Raw genomic sequence first — 22568 nt, 5'->3', positions numbered from 1 at the left:
TAAATACATATGACTTCAGAGTCCATATGTCAGGTTCTTAGCAGCATCAGTGAGTTTGCTGGCTCCTAGAGTCTCTCTGGAACACATCCAAAGCTTGGAGGGGTCTGTCAGTCTTTTGTTCAAAGCTTCAGTTTGTAGAGAAGTTACTCCAGAGGTAAGAAGAAGCTGGATTGAAGACAAAATGGAGAAGATGCAGCTGCCTTTTATATCTTTTCCCTTGTGGCTTGTACATCTTTTGTCCCAAATACAAGCTCACAGAGCATGGGCATGGAAAAGTACTTGGAATCCCCTCCCCACAGGCATGTCCCTACATGTCCTGCTGACTCATAGGTATAGACCCAGGTTTCTTTCAATTGGTTCATTGTACAGGTGATTGCCCTTGATAGGCCATTAAGCTGGATGGATAATGCTGATGCCAATCTGGCTGGGGGCGTCACCCAGAAACTAGGGTTGTCAGGCAATTAAAAAAATTAATTGTGCGATTAATTGCACTGTTAAACAATAATAGAATACCATTTATTTAAATGTTTTTGGATGCATTCTACATTTTCAAATATACTGATTTCAGTTACAACACAGAATACAAAGTGTACAGTGCTTACTTTGTATTTATTTTTATTACAAATATTTCCACTGTAATATACAAAAGAAATAATATTTTTCAGTTCACCTAATACAATTAAAAATGACGATACATGGTCTAATCTTGTGCCATCAGAACTGATATATTTTTATTAATATTTATGAACATTTTTTACTCTTTAACATGACAAAATCTATATTAGTTAACAAAAAAATATGTCTTTTACCAAATCACACCTTTTATTTGCTTAAATTTGTACCTCTAAACTGAGAGAGTGTGTCACATTTTGGTCCGATAGGGATGCACATAAAAACAAGGTGCGAAACTTATCAAATGCCAAAAAATTGACAAGCTTCTAAATTTGAGGCCACTTTTGAGCTTGAGGCCCAGGCCAAATGGCCCTCCTGGCCCCCCCACCTCTGATTGGCCCTGGATGTCCATAACTGACCTGTCTGATTTTGTGCCCTCCACTGATCTGGGGTCAAGTTGACTTAGGGTTACCATATTTTGTGCCTCCAAATGGAGGACACTCCACGGGGCCCCGGCCCCGCCCCCAGCCCCGCCCACACCCCAACTCCGCCCCCTCCCCAAAGTCTCCGCCCCCTCCCCTGCTTCCCGCGAACATTTGATTCGCGGGAAGCCTGAAGCAGGTAAGGGGGAGTGTGGGGGGAGGAGGCGCGGCCCAGGCTGGCCCCCCCCGGCGGCTCCAGCCTGGGTCAGCTCAGGCCCTGGGGTGCCGGCCCCGGCCCCCGGCCCGCCCAGCACTGCCGGCCCCCGGCGGCCCGGCGCACCCCCCGGCGGCCCGGCCCCGCGACCCCGGCCGGCGACCCCGGACCGGCTCCCAGCCCCGCGGGCCCGGCCCCGCAGGCGCAACCCCGTGACCCCGGACCGGCTCCCGGACCGGCTCCCCGGCCCCGCGGGCCCGGCACTGCGACCCCGACCCGGCACCGCGCGCCCGGCCCGGCTCCCGTCCCGGCACCATGCCCCCGGCCCCGCGACCCCGGCCCGGCCCCGCACTGGCCCTGGCCAAAGAGGCCCCGGCCGAGCCCTCCCTCCCTCCCGATTTTTCCGGACATGTCCGGCTTTTGGGGATTTCCCCCCGGACGGGGATTTGAGCCCCCAAAAGCCGGACATGTCCGGGAAAATCCGGACGTATGGTAACCCTAGTTGACTGGATGTTCCCACCTCTGTTTAAAAGCTGGCATGGGGCCAGAATTTGTCTGTTTGCCCCTGGATTTCAATACATCAGCATTGCTGAGATATTGTTTCAGGAGCCTTAGAACATACCTCAAGCACCTGCTTCGAGCCTGGCAAGCTCATAAGGCCAACCCGGTAGAAAGATGTTCTTGTGGACATTGCTAGTCAGAGAGCCATGAGTTATCATAACTGGGATGACAACCAGTACTGGATAAGGACCAAACAGCTCAGGAGAACTTACTATAAAACCAGGGATACTAGGGAAACACTCTGGCAGTAGAAATGTAAGCTGGCCATTTTCTGAGGAGCTATGTGGAATATTCTGCAATTACACCACTACCGAACCCTGCAGTTCCCTTGCAACTCTTCCTAAGGATAAGCAGCAAGAGTCATTGGAGGAGAAACACAAGGAGGGCAGTGAAGAGCTCTCCCCAGAAAGCTAGGATTTCTTCGGACTCAGGACTCTGAGGGAGGCTATGTAGGAAGCAAGCCCAAACTCCAGCTAGAAACCCAGGCTGGGACCAAGGAAGCAGATCCTATTGTTATTTTTAGACCCAATGGACTAATGGTTGAGGGAGCGTTACAGTTTATTATTAACTACACCTCTGTGCTAACTTCTGTTTTGGGTGCCCCATAGCTGCAGCCATTTTTAGCAGATATGAGCAAGGAACCTTTCCAGGTCTCCAGCCCCAGCTGTCCTCTGTCCCTTGACCCAAACAGTCCGTTCAGGCTTAACCCCTCCTGCCTGCCAATGGCACCCGCTCCAGCCAGCCAATCAGCGTCTGTCTCATGCTAAAGCCTTGACCTCAACTGTTTACAAGCCCATAACGCAGATGGTACATACCCACCTACCTATTTTCCTTTCCCCTTCCCCATATGTCCTGCCCAGCAAATGCTCCCCACCCCCAAATGCCGTTTGCCTGCTCAGAATGGCCTCCAGCGGCATGGCTCGGCTGCAACTCCCTTCCCGCCCATCCCATGGCATATTCAAATAATGAAAACATTCAGCTCTGTGAAATTCAACAGTTTATTGAGATACTGGTTACAGGGGGAAAAGTTTGGTTAGTATTCTCAGTTTATATGAGGCAGATGTGAGCACTGCATGCCAGTAAAGGTACTAAGAGTATAGCCTCCTGTCTGAAGTGGCATTCAGCTGTCCTAGTCAAAAAAAAAAAAATAATGCAGGGTCTCCAGGGTCTACAGTGTAAAGTGATGGAAAAATGAGACAACTGACAGCCATGGGAAGGATAGTACCCCTTTCAAAAATATAAAAACAATGATTGTTTTGACTGAGAATCTTAAAAAAAAAAAAACCTAATGAGTTTCCCACTCATGCCACAAGCCTAATGCCACTGTTCAGTGTAATCTTAATGGTACTGCAGACAAGGAAGCAGGCAATGGAAAGGAAATAAACTGTAGAACAAAGATACATACATTTGTTCCTATAACCTTTGCCTACAGTGCAGGAGAGGCAAACTCCAGTTTATGAGGTAAAGGCCTTCAATATACCTTATAAATGAAGCCTTTGTCTTGGGTGTTTATCTAAAATAAACTAATATTTTATCTAATATAATCTGTTATATATCAATAGATTAGAACAGGGATTGGCAACCTTTGGCATGTGGCTCGCCAGGGTAAGCACCCTAGCGGGCTGGGTCGGCACATCCCTCTGCCTGTGCTGCTTCCCGCCGCCCCCATTGGCGTGGAACGGTGAACCGCAGCCAGTGGGAGCCGCAATCCGCCGAACCTGCGGACACAGCAGATAAACAAACCGACCCGGCCCGCCAGGGTGCTTACCCTGGGGAGCTGCGTGCCAAAGGTTGCCGATCCCTGGATTAGAAATTCTTCCAAGTCACATTGAAACCAAATCTGAAATTTCTCAAAACTTTCAGGGTCTTTAGATCCAGGGTTCTGGCTTGGCTCATTGTAGAGATAAATGTGAGTTATGAAGACTGGCTCAAGTTCTGGACCCAATCTGAAATTCCCCAATGATTGACAGGGACAGAGACAGACTAGATTATGCAGGCTTAGTTAAAACACCCCAAACAAACAAACAAGTAGTCTGATTTTCAGAGGTGCTAAACACACACAATTCCCATTGGCTAACATAGTTCAGCACCTGGAAAAACCAAGCCACTTACCTCCTGATGACGCCTCACTGTAAAAAGTTTGAAATGCCCAGTTAAGGCTACAATGTTGCAATTTTACGTACAGAGTAGAGTCAGGGCTACAAAGTCACAGTCTGTCTTAGCCCTGAGTTTCAGCAGTAGAGAACAAAGAGTTTCTAGGGACACAGGCTCATTCTTGTGAGGTGCTCTGCACCCTCAACTTCCAGTACCTTCCATGGGAATTGAGAGCACTCAGTACCTCTCCAGCCTGGATCCTGGGCCCTGTGTAACTATACACTGAGTGTGCTTAGCGATAATTGGGACTTTGGACTTCAAATTTTTAATTGCTTTCTCACAAGTGCTACATTTTAAAATCCCTCCCTTCAACTCCCCCACTTCCACCCAAAACACTAGTGTACAATATTGGTATAACAACAAATAGTTTCATTTACACCTGCTTCTCCAGGGTTGCAGTCTTAATATCCCTTGTGTCTTTCAACTCACTCATCTCCATCTCAGAGTCCCCAATATCTGTACTCAAGGCCCACATCACTTTCTTTCCAGGGAGCAGACCCTACAGAGTCACAGCTATAGTTGTCCTTTGTTGTCAGTGAGTGATGCAATTGAATGGGAATCGTGTGATGTCTTAAAAATGAATCTCTTACTGAGTAAGAAAATAACTATCTGTCATCTATTGCTTGTCATTTTAACTGTTTTTTGAAGTGTTGTTGTAGCCGTGTTGGTCCCAGGATATTAGAGAGACAAGGTAGGTGAGGTAATATCTTTTACTGGCCCAGCTTCTGTTGGTGAAAGAGTCAAGCTTTCAAGCTACACAGAGATCTTCCTCAGGTCTACAACACGTATGCAGTGTACAAATGTGATGTTTCCAGTTGCATGCTACATTATAAAGAAGGAGTAAAATTCTCTACTGTCCTGTGACTTGTGTAGTCATTTATACCAGTGCAAAGATGAGAGCAAAATGCTCTTTCCTTACTCTGCGGTCCTAGAGTGTAAACTCCTCAGGGCAAGTACCTAACTTTTGGGGGTAGGACATTGTATAAATAAACAAACAATATTAACAAATAAATAATAGTAGCAATAACTCTCATTCCCTGCCTGCCCCCCCTAGAAAGCAGGGGAGGCAGGATTATTGCCCAAGGGCAGGCAAAGGAGTCTGTGGTGGTCCTGTTAGCAGATATAAACCAACTCTTTCCCTCTGTGGGTATGTCTACACTGCAAGCACTACAGCTGCAGCACTGCAACAACGTCTCTGTAGCACAGAAACTTGCTACTGTGACAGAGGAGGTTTTTCTGTTGCTATAGTAAATCCACCTCATGGAGAGGCTGGCATCACCTAGATCAACATAAGAATTCTACTACATCTATAGTGGGGAGTAGGTCAACCTAACTACAGTGTACTGGGCGTGAAACTTCACAGCTCTGAGCAATGGAGCAGTGACTTAAGCTATCCTTGGGGGAGGAATGTCTCAGTGGTTTGAGCATTGGTCTATTAAACCCAGGGTTTTGAGTTCAATCCTTGAGGGGGCCACTTAGGGATCTAGGGCAAAATCAGTACTTGGTCCTGCTACTGAAGGCAGGGGGCTGGACTCAATAACCTTTTGAGGTCCCTTCCAGTTCTAGGAGATAGGATATCCCCATATATTATTATTATAGGTGTCGACCAGGCCTATGTATTGGCTGGCCCATGTAGCCCTGGGCACTGAGTGGAGCTGGCTGGAAGAAAGAATGAAAAATTGTGACTGTTTTCACTATATATTTAGTTTGTGGATTTGGGTCAAATTCAACTTGCCACCAGACAGGTGCTGACCTCCTGCCATCAGCTGGCTGGGGCTGCTCTAGTGCAGTGTAATAATGCCTGCATCTGCAATTTTCCCTCCATGCATCTGAAGAAGCGGGTTTTTACCCAGGAAAGCTTATGTCCAAATAAATCTGTTAGTCTTTCAGGTGCCACCGGACTCCTTGTTTTGGTTAGGGTTACCATTCGTCCGGATTCCCCCAGACATGTCCGGCTTTTTTGAGTTAAAAATAGCGTCCGGGGGGAATTTGTCAATGTCCGGATTTCCCCCCCATGCAGAGCGTGCATGGATTACAGGGCAGCCGGCCGGATTGTGCCACTCGCAGGGGGCTCCGGCAGCCAGAGCCCTTCCTCCACTTCCCCCTCCTCTCCACTGCAACTTGAGACCACTCCCCTCCTCTCTCTCCCTCCCTCCCCCGCCCCTGCATTCGCAGATCACCGGCCGGCCGTTTGCCTCGGGCCTCCGGCAGTCTGGAGCTCCGACCCTGCTCCCCTCCCCCGCTGCCGAGCGCGCTGCTCTGCAGCACAGTAAGGGGGGCAGGGGACCAGAGAAGCGGCAGGGAGGTTCTGAGGGGGGTAGTCAAGAGACAGGGAGCAGGGGGGAGGGTTGGATGGGTCAGGAGTTCGGGGGGGCTGTCTGGGGGTTGGGGGTGTAAGGTTTTGGGCAGTCAGAGTACAGGTAGGGGGGTCTCAGGAGAGGGCAGTTAGGGGAGAAGGCACAGGGAGGCTTAGGTAGGGGGTGGGGTTCTGGAGGCAGTTAGGAGCAGGGGTCCCAGGAGGGGGCAGTCAGGGGACAAGGAGCAGGGGGGGTGTTTGGGAGTTCTGGGGTGGGTGGCAGGTAGGGTTACCATATTTTGTGCCTCCAAATGGAGGACACTCCATGGGGCCCCGGCCCCGCACCCAGCCCCGCCCAGGCCCCCGCCCCAACTCCGCCCCCTCCCCTGCTTCCCGCGAACATTTGATTCGCGGGAAGCCTGAAGCAGGTAAGGGGGAGTGTGGGGGGAGGAGGCGCGGCCCAGGCTGGCCCCCCGGCGGCTCCAGCTTGGGTCGGCTTGGGCCCTGGGTGCCGGCCCCGGCCCCTGGCCGACCACCCCTGGCCCGCCCAGCACTGCCGGCCCACGGCAGCCCGGCGCACCCCCCGGCTCCCGGCCCCGCGACCCCGGCCCCGCGACCCCAGACCGGCTCCCGGCCCTGCGGGCCCAGCTCCCCGGCCCCGCGACCGGCTCCGGGCCCGGCTCCCCGGCCCCACGACCGGCTCCCCGGCCCCGCGGGCCCGGACCCCTGGCTCCCGGCCCGGACCCCGGCCCGGCACCGCGCCCCCGGCTCCCCGCCCGGCCCCGCACCGCCGACCCCGGCCGAGCCCTCCCTCCCTCCCGATTTTCCCGGACATGCCCGGCTTTTGGGGATTTCCCCCCGGACGGGGATTTGAGCCCCCAAAAGCCGGACATGTCCGGGAAAATCCGGACGTATGGTAACCCTAGTGGCAGGGGTGGGGAGAGGGATCGGAGCAGTCAGGGGACAGGGAGCAGAGGGGTTTAGATGGGTCAGGAGTTCTGGGGGGGGCTGTCAGGGGGTGGGGGTGTGGATAAAGGTTGGGGCAGTCAGGGGACAGGTAGGGGGTAGGGTCCTAGGGGGCCAGTTAGGATGTGGGGAAGGTCTCAGGAGTGGGCAGTCAGGGGACAAGGAGTGGGGGGGAGGGTTGGGGGTTCTGAGGGGGCCGGAAGTGGGAGGGAGTGGAAGGGGCAGGGTTAGGGCAGGACAGGGGCGGGGCTAGGGCGGGGCTCCTCCCGTCCTCTTTTTTGATTGTTGAAATATGGTAACTCTAGTTTTGGTGCTCAGTGTGCACCTCCAGCCCCAGCCCGGAGATGATGCCCAGCACAGGCTGAAGGGCAGGCGGCAGCCAGGAGGGCTCACACTGCTGTCAGTGCCAACACCGAGCCCCTTCCCGGGGCGCAGCGCTGAGGGGCAGGGCTGGGTCGTGCCATTGAACTCAGGGACAGCTTTGCCCATTGCCACTGGCAGCAACGCTACTGGAGACTCCCTGGGTCAGAGAGCCGCGCAGTCGCAGTGCGGCGCGGGGCTTCCCCGTCTCGCTGGAGCCAACGCCAGGCCGCCGCCGGCTCCGCTTTGGCCGCAAGGTGGCGCCGCGCTGCAGGGTGTGTGTGCTACGTCACTGTTTTCGGCGCTGCGAAGAGCGCAGGGATTGGTGACGCGCCAGGGACGTGCCCGCTATATGAGCTCTGGAAGCCGCTGACTCGGCCCTTTCCGCCTCGCTCCCTCCCGCTCTCGGGTCGTTCGCCGCGCACAGATCGAGCCGCGCCGCCGCCTCCCCCCTCCCCCCGCCGCCGCCCAGCAGCGCCGCCGCCGCCATGATCATCTACCGGGACTGCATCAGCCGTGAGCGCCGGGCGGCGGGGAGGGGCGAGCGGGCGGCGGGGCGCTGCGCTGCGGGACCGGCCGGGCCGCCAGGGCCCCGCGCATGAGCAGGCCGGGCGGGGAATGCGGAGCTCTGCGGCGGGGGAGCGTTCCGCGGCCCGGCTGGGAGCGGCCGGGGGCGGTGCCTGGGCCGCGGGGAGGAGCGGCCGGGTTGGGGGGTGCGGGGCTGGGCTGGAGGCGTGGGGGGTGCCGGGCTGGAGGGGGGCAGCCGGGCCGGGCTGACGCCGCGCTCTCCCCGCAGAGGATGAGATGTTCTCCGATATCTACAGCATCCGGGAGGTCGCCGACGGGCTCTGCTTGGAAGTGGAGGGGAAGGTGAGTCACCGGGGCAGGGCCCGCCCGGGGTTGGGGGACACGTGTCCCGGCAGCTGCTGGGGACGCTGCTCCCTGCCCAGGGCGCGCGCCGGCCCCGAGCGCTTCCCCGGGACGCAGGCCGCGGAACTGGGAACTACCCCCACCCTCGGGTGGCTCTGTGGCCCGAGGCCCCGGCCCATTTCTGGCCTATTGCTCCCTAGAGGCCCAGCCTCTCCGCGGGTGTAACCAGCAAGGCTGTCTGGTAACTGATCGGCGCCGGCCGGTAACCTCAGCTGCTCGCTCCGGTCTGCTCGGGGCCCACAGGCAGTCTCGGGAGTGAGGTTGCTATGGTGTGGGGGCAGCTTTGGCCAAGCCCTGTTGGCCCTCCCCAGGGTATCCACGCTTAGAGTAACAAGGGCGAGGGGTTAACTTGGAGACCAGCACAGTTGAAGGTAACTCACCTTATTTTGGTCCCTCCTGCTAGCGGATCAGTTAACTATGGTTTTTAGCTCTTTCCTGAAATAGGTACCAACTTGATTTGTTGCTAGTGACTAAAAGGAAGCAAACCACATAGGTGACTGGCATGTCTGAGAATACCCAGGCTAGAGGATTGACATATCTGAGAATAGTTTGTATAGCTTTTGGTGGTGGTTTATCATTCGTATCAGGACTTGGCACAGAAATAGTATACCAGTACTGACCGATATCTTTAATCTGTATGGAAGTCCTAGCCCTATTTACCTGATAGGACAGTCGAAGAATTCAGTGCTGTTATTGTTAAATAATGGGGTAGTTCTATAGTCCACTTCAGCTTTAAAATGAGCAGTTCCTGAATTGACTGACAGCAGCAGTAGGACTGAGTTGATGGTGCTTTTCTAAACAATGTAAGTATCATTTGGTTCTGGGGAGCTTTTCTCTAATGAGCTTTTGGTGTTCTCTTTAAATCTAGATGGTCACCAGGACAGAGGGTCAGATTGCTGATGCTTTAATTGGTGGCAATGCCTCCTCTGAAGCTATTGAAGAAGGAACAGATCCCACAGTTATCACTGGTGTCGATATAGTAATGAATCACCATCTTCAGGAAACTAGCTTCACAAAAGAGTCCTACAAGAAGTATATCAAGGACTACATGAAAGCGTAAGTGAAAATTGGTGTTACCCTTGAACTCACCTGTGAGTGGTACCTCACAAATTTCACCTCCTTAGGTATCCTCTTCCCAAAAGCAAGTGAGTCATGGTAGATGCTGATGTGTGGTGTGGTCATTTTGACACTTTAATAACCTTAGTGTATTTGATGAAGTGGATTTTAGCCCACAAAGGCTTATGCCCACATAAATTTTAGTCTCTAAGGTGCCACCAAGGACTCCTCGTTGTTCCAATAGTTTGCCATCATTTGAGACTCGTGCTCCCCTATACTCAATCCTCGTTTCAGAGAATGGTCTTAACTAAGGTACAGGACTTGTTCGTGAGGTGTAGGTCTTACCCTTGCTTTCCTGTTCCATTGTGTATTGCAGGGGTTTTATGTATAAAACAGGAATGTTTCCTCTACCCCACACAGCGAGGCTTGATGCACTAACATTTATTAGCCTCGTCACCTTAGATGAGAGGCATTCTAGAACTAGTGTAAGTCTAGAATATTTGTAGGTAAATGCTTGTGTGTTATAAACTGTAATCTAGATTTCCAGGAAGCTGTTTAAAATTTGACACAACAGAAAATGTTTCATTGCCTAAACTTGTGCATGTAAATAGAATTCTGATCTAATTATCCAACTGACCAGCATCCAGACTCATAACTTTCTTCCCTCCAAGTGAAAGGTACTCCCTCTAACTTGGGAGTCCCATCTTGGGCCCCTTCTATCTATATAATTTTTTTTTTTTTTTTTTTGCTTGGAACAGTGCTCTTGCTGCTATGGAACTCTACCTACTCTCCACACATCCATGAAAGTACTGTTAGTAGCTTTTTTTAGCAGCCAGAGCATTTTGCCTTGCAGTTGTCAATAGTCAGGGAGCTGGGGGTATTAGGAATGCTGGTTCAGCAACAGCAGGCAAACTTCTTCACCGTTGGCATGAAGTGACCCCGGTCTGCTGAACATCTTTGTTAGATTCTAGTTAAGAGCTTGTTTTTCTTTTTAGAATCAAAGCCAGACTTGAGGAACACAAGCCAGACAGAGTAAAGCCTTTCATGACAGGGGCTGCAGAACAAGTCAAACACATCCTTGCGAACTTCAAAAATTATCAGGTAAGCTTAAAGAGCTTTAACTATTTTTGTAGTATAAAACAAAGGATATAACTGTGGTGATTGGGGGGGGGGGGTGCCTTCAATCTACCTTTTTCCAGGCTGTCTAGTCATACTCTATAAATGGCTCTAATGTGCTGCTTGTTCATGGCTTTCCTGAGCAGTAACAGAATGGAGTTGACCTGACTCTTGACTTTCACTGCCTACAAGGCTCTGAATAGAAATAGTACAGTTGACTAAAGTCTAAATATCACAGCTTTGCCCAGCTGTTGAACGTACAGTGGAGGCCTTGAAACTGGCTCACTTATTTGGAAGGCTCTAATCATAAGAGCTAAAACTCCTCCAAAAATGGGCTTTGATTCATTAGAAGTTGATGGCCCAAGGAAACTTTCTAGATCTGGATGAGTTGGTTGTGTGGTGGTTTTTTTCTCTCAAAAAAACACTGTCCATAGAGTATTTTGGTTACTCATAGTTAGTCTTTACCTCATAGTACATTCATAATTGTAGTAACACCAATTCTTTTTCCAAGTTCTTTGTAGGCGAGAACATGAATCCAGATGGCATGGTGGCTCTCCTGGACTTCCGTGAGGATGGAGTAACTCCATATATGATTTTCTTTAAGGATGGTTTAGAAACTGAGAAGTGTGTAAGTACTGAGTTCTTGAGTCAAATTATTAACCTATTTAAATATGTGGCTAACTTCCCTGGTGTATAAAATGTCCACTGTTGCAATATAAATGTTGCAAGTTACTGATTCAGAGTAGCTTTGGGACTAGAATCACCTGTCAAAATGTCAATGTGACTGCACTGGTTTTTGGGCTCCATACTGGTGGGTAGGTGGTGAAATTTAATAGCCTCTGATCGCTAGTCTGACCTCCTATCTATATCTAATGGTCCCTTCTGGCATTAAACTGTGAATTGTACTGAAACAGTACTAGAAGGCATCTATTATCAAAGATTTAGTCCCACTACAGAGACTAAATCAGAGCAGTGGTGGTATATTTCATGGTGTGGTGTTCCCCATATAGATTCCATCCTTTTCTCTGGTAATCCTGGTGGTTCTTGCCTAACTGTATACTAGGGCGGTATTTAAGACAAGTTAAAACCTCTAATGCAGGTAATGTGGTTTCTTGGGTTACATTCCAGTACATAAACTCTAGATTGCTGCAGCCCCCATTATACTCTAACTGTCCATCTTGGCTCACGCCTTCCTTCAAATTCAATTGGCCTCAAACTTAGTGAATTACACAACTTGGCCAAAGCAGGTTAAATGCCTTCAGGTTCTAGAAGTGCTCTTTGAAGAGTCCTGCACTGGGCCACAACCCATGAAAAGAATTGCTGTTGATCATAGTGATGAAACTGATGCAGATATTGACTCTGTTCTCTAGTCATCAAGTATCCAGGATGGAATTAATTTGATTATAATCAGCCACAGCAAACCCCTTCCTTTAGATTACTTTGATGGGGCCAGTACTGCAGTTAAAGTAGCTGTGAACAATATTAATCTAGGAAAACCAGGTGCAAGGCATTAAACTTGCACTAAAGTCTATTGTAAATTTTCTGGTATGTAAGAGTTTTAAAGGTGGCCAGCTAATTTTTTCCCTACTCTTGTAGGATATCAGACAAATTTCGTACAGCACTAACTATGCTTGTTAACTCTTGCAGCTCTGATTTCTCAGGGACATGCAGTTTTCACACTGTTAGAATAAAGTAGTGAACAATGGGAATATCTTCCCCACTTGGGCTGAGCAGAAACTTTTTTATGCATCACTTTCTCAATCTACCAGTGCACTGAAGGTCTAACACTATTGATTCCAGGGGTGGGTAGCAGGAAAATTGTTTGTTCTCTTAGAATGCTCTACCTTGAAACTGTCACACAACTCCTCTTGATTTTATCAGATTTGTACCATGTTCTGTAAAGCTTAATCAGTCTTGTCCCCTGTGAACCTGAACTTGTATTCAGGAGGTGGCATAAGATGAACCCAGTCACATTGCCCTGCCAGCAATGGGGGTGGAGAGGGAAGAAATCTAGGTGGCCATTGTTCTGTTTGGTATCTTTAGAAAGCTCAGAGCATCAGTAGCTCTGAAAGCTTGTAGAGATGTTATGCATCCTCTGATAGACCTTGAGCAATTCTCCTGCTGCTCCTGGGTTTGCACTGTGATGCAAAAGGAACTTCCTTGTGCTTTCTGCCTGCCTGGTCATGTGGCAGCTCAGACTGAATTGGGGAACACATGCAGAGTTTAGAGACACCATTGCTTGGGTGAACCTGAAATAACCATTGTATTCTTGTTACAGTAACAAAACCGAGCAACTATTTTGGATCACCTGTCATCATAACTTGCTGCTGCTCTTTCCTCATCAACACAACACCAGGACTCAGCAGTGTCGACCAACTGGACTGATACCATCTTGAGCTTTATTCACTTATTTTTGACCCTGATTTGGAGTGGAGGCATTGTTTTAAAAAAAAAAAAAAAAAAAAAAACTTGTCATGTAGGTTGTCTAAAATAAAACTCATTAAACCCATTCTAGGTAATGCCTGTTGGTCTAATGTGTTTCTTAAGCTGAACTACTACAGTAAGCTTGCTGCAAGTCTTGTGCCCAAGGACCTTTATACTTGTTGGTAATATAGCCTGATCCTAGTACACTGCAACTTAAGACTGTCTTCAGATAGACTTCATGCAAGTCACTACTTGAGACACTGGAATGCGAGCGCAGGCTCCTAACTTCTGCCTGCCTAGCAGTCTGAGGTGAATAAGGGAAATGTCCAAAGAAGTGCCATCATAATGAAGTGGACCCTCTGCATCTCTCACACTTCTACAAACTGAAGTAATTAACTCTCTGGAAGAGATACCAAAAAACCAATAAAACAAAACTGAATTTAAAGCTATTAATATGGAGTATTGGCTGAGCTTCTTGATCAGGCAAGGATATTTGGTTTCTTTACATTGCACAGCAAGCTTAAAGCAGGGGCAGAAGATCTCAGTAACAATGCAGTTGTTGAGCTAGTGCATGTGTACGGGGGAGGGTGTGGGAATGCAGTTAATATAAAATTACAGTGTTGCTTTATGGATGGTCTACAGCTCCTACCAAACCATGGAGCAGGACTCTCACAGTGAGCAGCAGTGCGTAAGTGATCAGTGATAGGATTAAGTAGACTTCCAACTGGCTTGATAGGTGGGACACTGGATATACCTGAACTAGCTAAACTATTCCCAATGAAAATATGAAGTAGGTTGTGACAGGAAAATAAGTGTTGGAGAAAGGCAATAGAGACCGCCTTGCTACTTAGGTAAAGAATGCAGGGCTGGGGTTATACCTTACAGCCCCTTCAATAATGTACCCAGCTTTTAATTTGGTGTTAGTAATGCATCTACTTGACAGACCTGGAGCATATGACCATTGCTTCTCTGGTCCTCACTAGGATGCAAGAGTAAAACCGTTCCTTGCGCTTTCTGCCTGTCAGCCTGTGGCAGTCCAGATTGAATAAAGGAATATAACTAGCCTAGAGCAATTACTGTTAAACTAAAATAGCTTGACATTAACAAGCGTGGCAATAGGTGGAAGGATTGAGTATACCTTTCCAATCACAATAGCCTCTTCAAAGGGTTTCTGCTACCTGTGACCAGTTTAGGGTGGGTTTCAGGGCAGGTTGCTGTTAGATCAGAATAGAGCTGTTACAGTAAACAGTGATGGAAATAAGATTTAATCTTTTCCCCACCATGGACTTATGGTCATCAAGAAAAGTAAATCACTTACAGACTAAAGTGGCAGTCTTGTCATTATGGGTTCAACTTCCAGTCTAGCATAGAGTCCCATCTCATTTCTCTCCCCCTGCACTATCTAGCCTACAATTACCAGCTTTATTCTTGGGGGAAGGCTGTTACCTTAGATTTGCACCCTTCCCCTACACTGGAAAGTTATGTTACTCCTTGACACTGTAGCAGCCCTTTCAGGGAGAGAAGGAATGAGATGCTAGCCCCATGCACTGTCATGGGCTTCTTGCCTCCTTACCTTTTGGAGGGGTGGCTTTAATCTGTTCTCATTGGAGCATTGTTGTGTTGGGCTGGGTGATAGGTTGAGCCCAGAGGTCTATTATTTTTCTAGTTTACATACCAAAGATGGAGTTTGAAGCTGCACTGGCCTAGTACACCTGGGGTGGGTTGTACAGAAGGCCTTCCTAATGCTTCATGTAATGTCTATAGCCATGTATCTCTTATTCAAATTTCTTTTGGCTGTCTTCTTCCCCACTTAGCATGTAGTCAGATTTAAGTGACCTCCGTGATGAATAATGAAAGCCTAAGGGCTTGTCTGTCCTTGAAAGTTTTGCAGCTTCAGTTGTATGCACTATGTGAAACAGCAGCTCCCTCATGTGGATACAGTTAAATAGGTATAAAAGTTCATAGTTTAGTCCTCATCTTGAACTACAATAATCTCATCTGCTATAAATTACCTTTATAAGAGTGTGGGTTTCTATAATTACAGTGGTAGTAAATCACAAAGTGCCAATTACCACCGTGTACCTTAAGTGTACATTCAGTCTAAACTCTGCTTACAAAAATAAGGAGTCCTGTGGCACCTTAAAAACTAAGATTTATTTGGGCATGAGCTTTTGTGGGTAAAAAACCTGCTGCTTCAGCTGTATCTGAAGAAGTGGTTTTTTTACCCACAAAAGCTTATGCCTAAATAAATCTGTTTAGTCTTTAAGATGCCACCGAACTCCTTGTTTTTGTGAATACTGACTAACACAGCTATCCCCTCTGCTTACAAACACATTTTTGGTCCTGTTCTGTGGGATAGCAAGTGTGATGCTTTGGTGAAGAATTCATTAGACAATGTGACTCTTGATTGAAGGGGTTTTTCTCGTAAGTCTTTGTCAAAAGTTTGAATAAAAGAGGTTGGGCAGCTGAACTGAAATTCTATTTCCTTGCACTTGTTTGTGTTAGTTAAAAAAATGCATTATCAGCCCTGCAGTCATAGCCACACCCTCCCCAACTTAAGTTTTATTCTTGGTTATAGACCTAGGAATGATTCCATCATCCAACTTTGGTTACTAAAAAATTAATGCAAAAAAAGTGATGTCAATCCCCACCAAGCGCTGATGCCTGGCTTACTGATACAGCTGATCACTTGCAGCAAGTAAACCCTGGCATGCCCCAGAAGGTGAATGCCCAGAAAATTCAAAGCAATTTGGACTGACTTATTAGAGGTCTTTGATTCATGTAGACCCTGAATCTATGTCCCTTCCCCTCCCTTTATCTTAATCCTCTTTACATCATGATATAATTAACATGATATTTTGGGGGGAAATTACTCTTAAAAGGGGCTATAGGAAGAGAAACTGCTGCACATGTAGTGTCAGCATCATGTCTTTCTGCTATTTTTCAGTGCTATTGGGGCGGGGGAGGGGGCATGGATCAGTGTTCACATTGCACTCTGTCAGTGCCTCCTGGGCCAGGGAAACTAATGACCCAACCACCAGACCAAATTCTGTGATGAATCCTAGTCATGTGCCATCTGATACATGTTGTGCATAGACTAAGAGTTCTATTTTCTCCCTTTCAGTGAATAGTTTGCATTTCTCTAAGCAGCCTAACTGCTTTCGAACACAGCTGTCTCGCTTTGTCTTAACTCAATGCTAACTACCACTTGATAGTATTGTTGCACTCATCTCCCAGCCCTACAAATTATGCTCAGTGGTTTGCAGTTCCTTTAGCATTTAGTGCTTCAGTCAGTTAAAATCCAAGTGCCAATTACTCAGCGTACTAATATCCAAAAGCTAAAGCACCTGCTAGTTTCATCCCATGCAATCCTGTTTTGTAAAAGAAAGCAAGATTTGGATTGTAATAAACTGCTGCAGGGTGGTTCCATTATGTTGTAGCTTTTTAGTCCTAGAGAAAACAAGAGGTGCTAGAGAAGAACTAGATTCTTGGGAGCTGTGGCCATATGGCTCCTTTCTGGTTATATAGGGATCCAGGCTTTGTTTCATAGGGTTGGAAGGGACCTCAGGAGGTCATCTAGTCCAAGCCCCAACTAAATCATCCTAGCCAGGGCTTTGTCAATCCTGACCTTAAAAACCTCTAATGAAGGAGATTCCACCACCTTCCTAGGTAACCCATTCCAGTCCTTCACCACCCTCCTAGTGAAACAGTGTGTCCTAATATCCAACTTAAACCTCCACCACTGCAACTTGAGACCATTACTCCTTGTTCTGTCATCTGGTACCACTGAGAACAGTCTAGATCCATCCTCTTTGGAATCTTTCAGGTATTTGAAAGCAGCTATCAACCCCCCCCCCCTCATTCTTCTCTTCTGCAGACTAAATAATCCCAGTTCCCTCAGCCTCTATAAGTCATGTGCTCCTGCCCCCTAATCATTTTTGTTGCCCTCCGCTGGACTCTTTCCAATTTTTACACATCCTTGTTGTAGTGTGGAGCCCAAACCTGGATACAGTACTCCAGATGAGGCCTCACCAACGTCAAATAGAGGAGAATGATTACGTCCCTCGATCTGTTGGCAATGCTAGTACTTATACAGCCCAAAATGCTGTTAGCTTTCTTGGCAACAAGGGCACATTGTTGACTCATATCCAGCTTCTCATCCACTGTAACTCCTAGGTCCTTTTCTACAGAACTGCTGCCTAGCCATTCGGTCCCTAGTCTGTAGCAGTGCATGGAATTCTTCCATCCTAAATGCGGGACTCGCACTTGTCCTTGGTGAACCTCATCAGATTTCTTTTGGCCCAATTCTCTTGATTTGTCTAGGTCCCTCTCTATACTATCCCTACCCTCCAGCGTATCTACCACGCCTCCCAGTTTAGTGTCATCTACAAACTTGCTGAGAGTGCAGTCCATGCCATCCTCCAGATCAGTAATGAAGATATTGGACAAAACTGGCCCCAAGACTGACCTTTGGGGCACTCTGCTTGATACTGGCTGCCAAGTAGATATGGAGCCATTGATCACTTCCTGTTGAGCTCGATGATCTAGCCAGCTTTCTGCTTTTCGCTAGTCTGCTTTTGCCCCTTTGAAAAAAACAGTTGTTACATATGTTTCAGTTCGTTCCTGTTATCTGGACTCTGTAACATCTAACTAAACTGAAGTGTGTAACTGTAGCTATTCCCAGTGCTATGAATTTTAGGGTCTTGTTACTTTATTCCTCCATAGAAACTAGAAAAATCTAGGTGTTTAGTACTTCTAAATAGTTACAAACCTTTTTTTTCTGTACTGACCCTGGTACTACAGGAGTGGAAGGTGGAGGCCTAGGACAATCAGTCTTGGAATATAGAAATGACCATCCCATCTGTGCACTTGGCTAAAGCCAAAGGCTGCTGCATTAGCCAAGAGCATTAACAAGGACCTGCAAAGGAAGAAATAAAGGTTGTGCTGAGGGATTTGGATTCTTTAGGACACAGAAAATAGTCCTGGAAGTTTAGACTGTGGCCAGCTGATGCCCCAGGAAGATTAGGGTGGGGCAAGTGCCAAGGAAGTGAGGAAAACACAAGAAAAGGGTTTTGTTTTTTTTTTAGAAAGTTCAGGGAGGTGAGTCACCTTTCACAGAGCCTGTTCTACTCTAGCTCTGCTTTTATATTTATTTTTTGATCTATGGCTTCCTATAGCAGACCCTTTTAAAAATATAAACCATGCCAGCTGCAATATAAACAAGGAGTCCAGTGTCATCTTAAAGACTAACAGATTTTTTTGGGCATAAGCTTTTGTGGGTAAAAAAACCCACTTCTTCAGATGGTGCCACCGGACTCCTTGTTGTTTTTGTGGATACAGACTAACACGGCTACCCCGATACTTGACAGCTGCACTATAGTGACCCTTTGTTTTCCCATGTTGCCACTGAGCACATTTACAAAATGTAATTCGGCATCTCGGTGATCTAGTAATGCTATAGGCTCCACCTCTTCCACTACTGCTCATCACTTTGAGCAAACACAAACCTTCAGAACTCCATTGCGTTGTCACCATCCCTTAGTGCAGGGGTCCCCAACGTGGTGCTCGGGGCGTCTAAGTGCGCCCGCATACTAGCCGGCAGATGAGCATCCACCGAAATGCCAACAAGCAGCGTCATCCAGAGGCGTCGCCACCAAAATGCCGACGATTTTCAGCGGCGACCGTCTCTGGATGACGCTGCTTGTCGGTGGCATTTCGGCGGCGACACCTATTGACACTGCCACTTGTTGGCAGCATTTCGGCCGATGCTCGTCTGCCGCCACGGTCCTCTGTGGCTCGTCGTCTGGCGCCTGCCAGACAAAAAAGGTTGGGGACTACTGCCTTAGTGTTTTGGCTACATGGGAACACTTGGGAAAGTGAGGGCAAATCAGCTAAATGAAGTTAATGCATGTTCAAGCACATTAAACCCTTGTTGGATGGTCTCATTCAGGAGTGAAGTGAGCTTAGCTGTAGAGACAGAAGGTGGGTGAGGTAATATCTTTTACTGGACCAATTTCTGTTGGAGAGTGAGACCAGCTTTTGAGCTCTTGTTCAGGTCTGGGAAACTGTCAGAGCTAATCAAAGTTAAGTGGCCTGTTAACACCTGTCCAGTCATTCGGGGGAGGAGGGGTTGTTGTTAGTGGGTTAGGGATTGTTGTAATAAGCCATAAATCCAAGATATCTCTTCAGTCCCTGATTTTTAGTGTGTACCAAAGTTCTGAATTTAAGCTCCCAGGTCCATCAGTTGAACATGTTGCGTAGGTTTCCTTCGAGACTGAGGTCTGGTAGGTCAGATATCAAGTGGTCGCTTTGTGAAAAGTGTTTGCCCACAGGTGATAGGATTTTTTTGGAAGGAGGTCTGTGATTTTTTTCTGGGTGAATTCCCTTGAAAGCATAGTGAGTGTCTAGTTTCATGTGCATAGTTGTTACTAGGACATTTAATGCAGTGGCTGAGGTATATCCCATCTTGTGATTGTTCTCTGCAACAGTGCTCTGAGGGTACTTGACTCCTGAATGAGAGCATCCACACCCTGCTTTAACACACTTGAATGTGCATTGGACTTCGGTTGATTAGTCTTAACTGTCCTGGGGCCTGGTCTGTACTGAAAAATTATATCAGCATAGCTGCAGCTGCATCATTTAGGGAGTGTGAAACAACCACACCCCTCATTAACATAACTGCATCTACACTGGGAGCTATGTCAAGGGGAGAGGACTTCTGTTGCCATAGTTAAGATTGTTTGGGGAGGGCGTGTTCCTATGCTAACGGGAAAAAACCCTCCTGTCAGTAGACTGAGGCTATGTCTACATTACAGATTTTAAGAGGTCCTGTGAGATGTGCCTGGAATCTACAAACTAGGGTTCTTAATCCTACACTAGCCACCAAATAAATCAGCATCCATGATACCTTACAATAGGATATGTGCATTTAAGCCCTTTGTTCTACCCATGATGTAAATGTCTCAAGAGAAGAAGAAGGAGAAAATCCCTGCGGCTCTGGGTAAAAAATCTTGCTAAATTAGTCCTAATTATTTAATTTTCACCTTGACAATCCCACTGACTGGCAGCTATCCTGATGCTTCTGTAGCTCCCATCATTGATAGTGGAGTCAGATGCCTCTATTTAGAGTGTTCTGTGAGTAAAAAACAAAAAGCTTAAGGGACACAAGACACGCTCAGAAGAAAGTGATCGAAGCCCAAAAAATCCTGTGTGGGATTTGTCAAAAACGCTCAGCATTGGCCTGACTACTCCTATTGAAGTAACCATTGACTTTACTGGGCAGAGAGTGAGGTGGATGCTAAAGAGCTTTGCAAACACCTACCCCATATGAACAGTGAGGAGTACCAAGTTATTGTTGATAAAGAACTATAAACGTGAGTAATGCCTTACATATAGAAGCCAGCCTGTGCCATGTACCATTCAAGCTAATGGCCCAATCCTGCTAATCCTTAAGCATGTGAATAATTTTACTCACGAGTAGTCTGAGCCTCTGATCATTGGCAACTTTCCCAGTGTTCCCCTTCAGGTGCTCTGACCAAGGCAAGGTTTAATTCAAGACTTCAATCTCTTCGGCCTTGTCTACACTGCAAAAGCAGCCATGTTAAGAATCTCACTAGGATTACATGAGTAAAGTTACTCCTGTAGTAAGTATTTGCTGGTTGAGGCCCTAAATTAAGATGGTTCTTGAAGAGTAATGATCACAAACATGGGAAGTGAAAAAATATGGGTAACAGCAATACAAGGGTAGTTCTTTGAAGATTAGCGTATAGGCTACCAAGAGCTGTGGTGTAAATTGGTAGGAGCTCTTCATCTAGCAACTAACAAATTATCAGGTTCATAGATCTCCATTGTGCCAAGAGAAGTTGAGCCTAATTTCAACTGGTGTTATAAAGGGTGATTTTTTTTTAAATCATTACTTTAATATCCAGTATTAGTTGAGTATTGACTGGCAAGTATCTATAATGCTATTAGAACCCTGGTGTTTCATTGAACAGCAGACAGCACAGATTGGATTGCAGCTTCTAACGCAGCGTTATTGCATCAGCACACTTGGAAATACCACTTCTGACATCAGTTCCAAGTGAACCTGAGTAAGCAGTTGCGCACACAGAGGAAAGAAATAAGTAACCTCTTCACGCCCTCCTCCTTGTACTCAAAGCCAATAACTGACTCAGAACATTGTGTGAGCACAGAGACTTGCAAACTAAGAGAAAAGAGAGACCTGACTCCATTCGGAGGGCAACTGTTTTTTTCTTTTCAAGTCTTAGTTCATCATCCCCCTGCCTGCCCTCACATCAAGACCCTGCAAATTCTCTGGCATTGTATCATGGACAGGTCCCAAGGACCCAAAAGCTGAACATAACAAAGAAACATTGGGGGGGGGGGGGGCGGTTTACGTCCAGAAAGAATATTTAATAAATTAGGCTGCCAGCAAAGAACCTTCTTTCATTTATGATTTAGCTCCCTGACACCTTTGTGATACAGGAGTACTTGTGGCACCTTAGAGACTAACAAATTTATTAGAGCATAAGCTTTCATGGGCTACAGTAACTATTCAAGAGTAGTCATAATTGACTGCTTCCACACCTCCTTAATTACTGGCAATTTACCAGAATGTTACTGTTTATATATTGTAGTTCTAAGATTTTACAATACACTATAATAATATAAGATAAAGGTGAAGAATGCTATAATATAAATAGGCTGAAACGGAGGGGAAATTACAAACGTTTATTTTTGAGCATAGCATAAAACACTCTGGCGTTCTATTCTCCCCATAAGGGGGGGTTATTAACATACCTGTTAAATTACTTACATATGGCAGAAGAAGGGAGTATTAAAAAAATTCACCATTTATTACTAGTCTTTAAAGATTTGTGTACAAAGATTTAGGGTCAGACTCTGAAGGGTATTTAGGTGCTTGACTCCCTTTGAAATCAATGCGATCCAGGTGCATAAAGACCTTTTAAAATCTGGGCTTTATTTACCAGGAGAGTGACCCCAATTCAGTCGTCAGTGGCTGGCTGGCAGCTGGCAGCTGACACAGTGATGCCTCCTGTGGCTGATTTATGCCAGTGTAAACATGTTAAACCAGTTTAAATGCATCTATTAGGGATTTGCACCAATTAAACTAGACTGATTTTTAAATGGATGTAATTAAACTTGTAGGAAAGTACTTTGGAAGTAAAGGCAAGGCCTTGTCTATATTCTCCTCTATACTTGCATGTCTTCTGCCTAGGAGGTGATGAGACAAGAACAACTGTCCTCCAGTGTCTAATTTCCTGTGGAATTTGGCTTCTCCCCTCCCCAGTGCTATGCCTCAACAGACAACTCTCACGCGAGAGACAAGGTGGGTGAGGTCAGATCTTTTATTGGATCAACTTCTGTTGGTGGTAAAAATACAAACTTTTGAGCTACACAGAGATTTTCAGGTGACTGCGTAGTGTGAAAGATTGTC

At 47.2% G+C, this 22568-nt stretch overlaps 1 protein-coding gene and 2 non-coding genes across 3 annotated transcripts; all 3 read left to right on the top strand.

Moving 5' to 3' along the window:
- The first annotated feature begins 7958 nt into the window (after nucleotides 1–7958).
- On the top strand, nucleotides 7959–13560 carry TPT1 (tumor protein, translationally-controlled 1). The gene is made up of 6 exons (XM_054014352.1): nucleotides 7959–8101; nucleotides 8382–8455; nucleotides 9384–9571; nucleotides 10567–10672; nucleotides 11199–11315; nucleotides 12966–13560. The coding sequence occupies exons 1-6, from the start codon at nucleotides 8074–8076 to the stop codon at nucleotides 12966–12968; spliced, it is 516 nt and encodes a 171-aa protein (XP_053870327.1). The 5' UTR covers nucleotides 7959–8073; the 3' UTR covers nucleotides 12969–13560.
- LOC128830734 (small nucleolar RNA SNORA31) lies at nucleotides 12774–12905 on the top strand. The gene has a single exon (XR_008443675.1). It is a non-coding gene; the product is annotated as a small nucleolar RNA SNORA31 (small nucleolar RNA).
- Nucleotides 13561–14037: 477 nt separating the features above from the next.
- On the top strand, nucleotides 14038–14172 carry LOC128830735 (small nucleolar RNA SNORA31). Its single transcript, XR_008443676.1, has one exon. It is a non-coding gene; the product is annotated as a small nucleolar RNA SNORA31 (small nucleolar RNA).
- The last annotated feature ends 8396 nt before the right edge of the window (nucleotides 14173–22568 follow it).

The sequence above is a fragment of the Malaclemys terrapin genome, chromosome 1, assembly GCF_027887155.1.
Source record: "Malaclemys terrapin pileata isolate rMalTer1 chromosome 1, rMalTer1.hap1, whole genome shotgun sequence".
NCBI lineage: Eukaryota > Metazoa > Chordata > Testudines > Emydidae > Malaclemys > Malaclemys terrapin.
This window is presented reverse-complemented; position numbering and strand designations above follow the sequence as displayed.

Excerpts from the sequence above, each read along its gene's own strand:
- TPT1 (XM_054014352.1), top strand. The coding sequence starts at position 8,074 with ATGATCATCTACCGGGACTGCATCAGCC. Across the intron at positions 8,102-8,381 it reads CTACCGGGACTGCATCAGCC|AGGATGAGATGTTCTCCGAT; the intron begins GTGAGCGCCGGG and ends CTCTCCCCGCAG. Across the intron at positions 9,572-10,566 it reads ATCAAGGACTACATGAAAGC|AATCAAAGCCAGACTTGAGG; the intron begins GTAAGTGAAAAT and ends TTTTCTTTTTAG.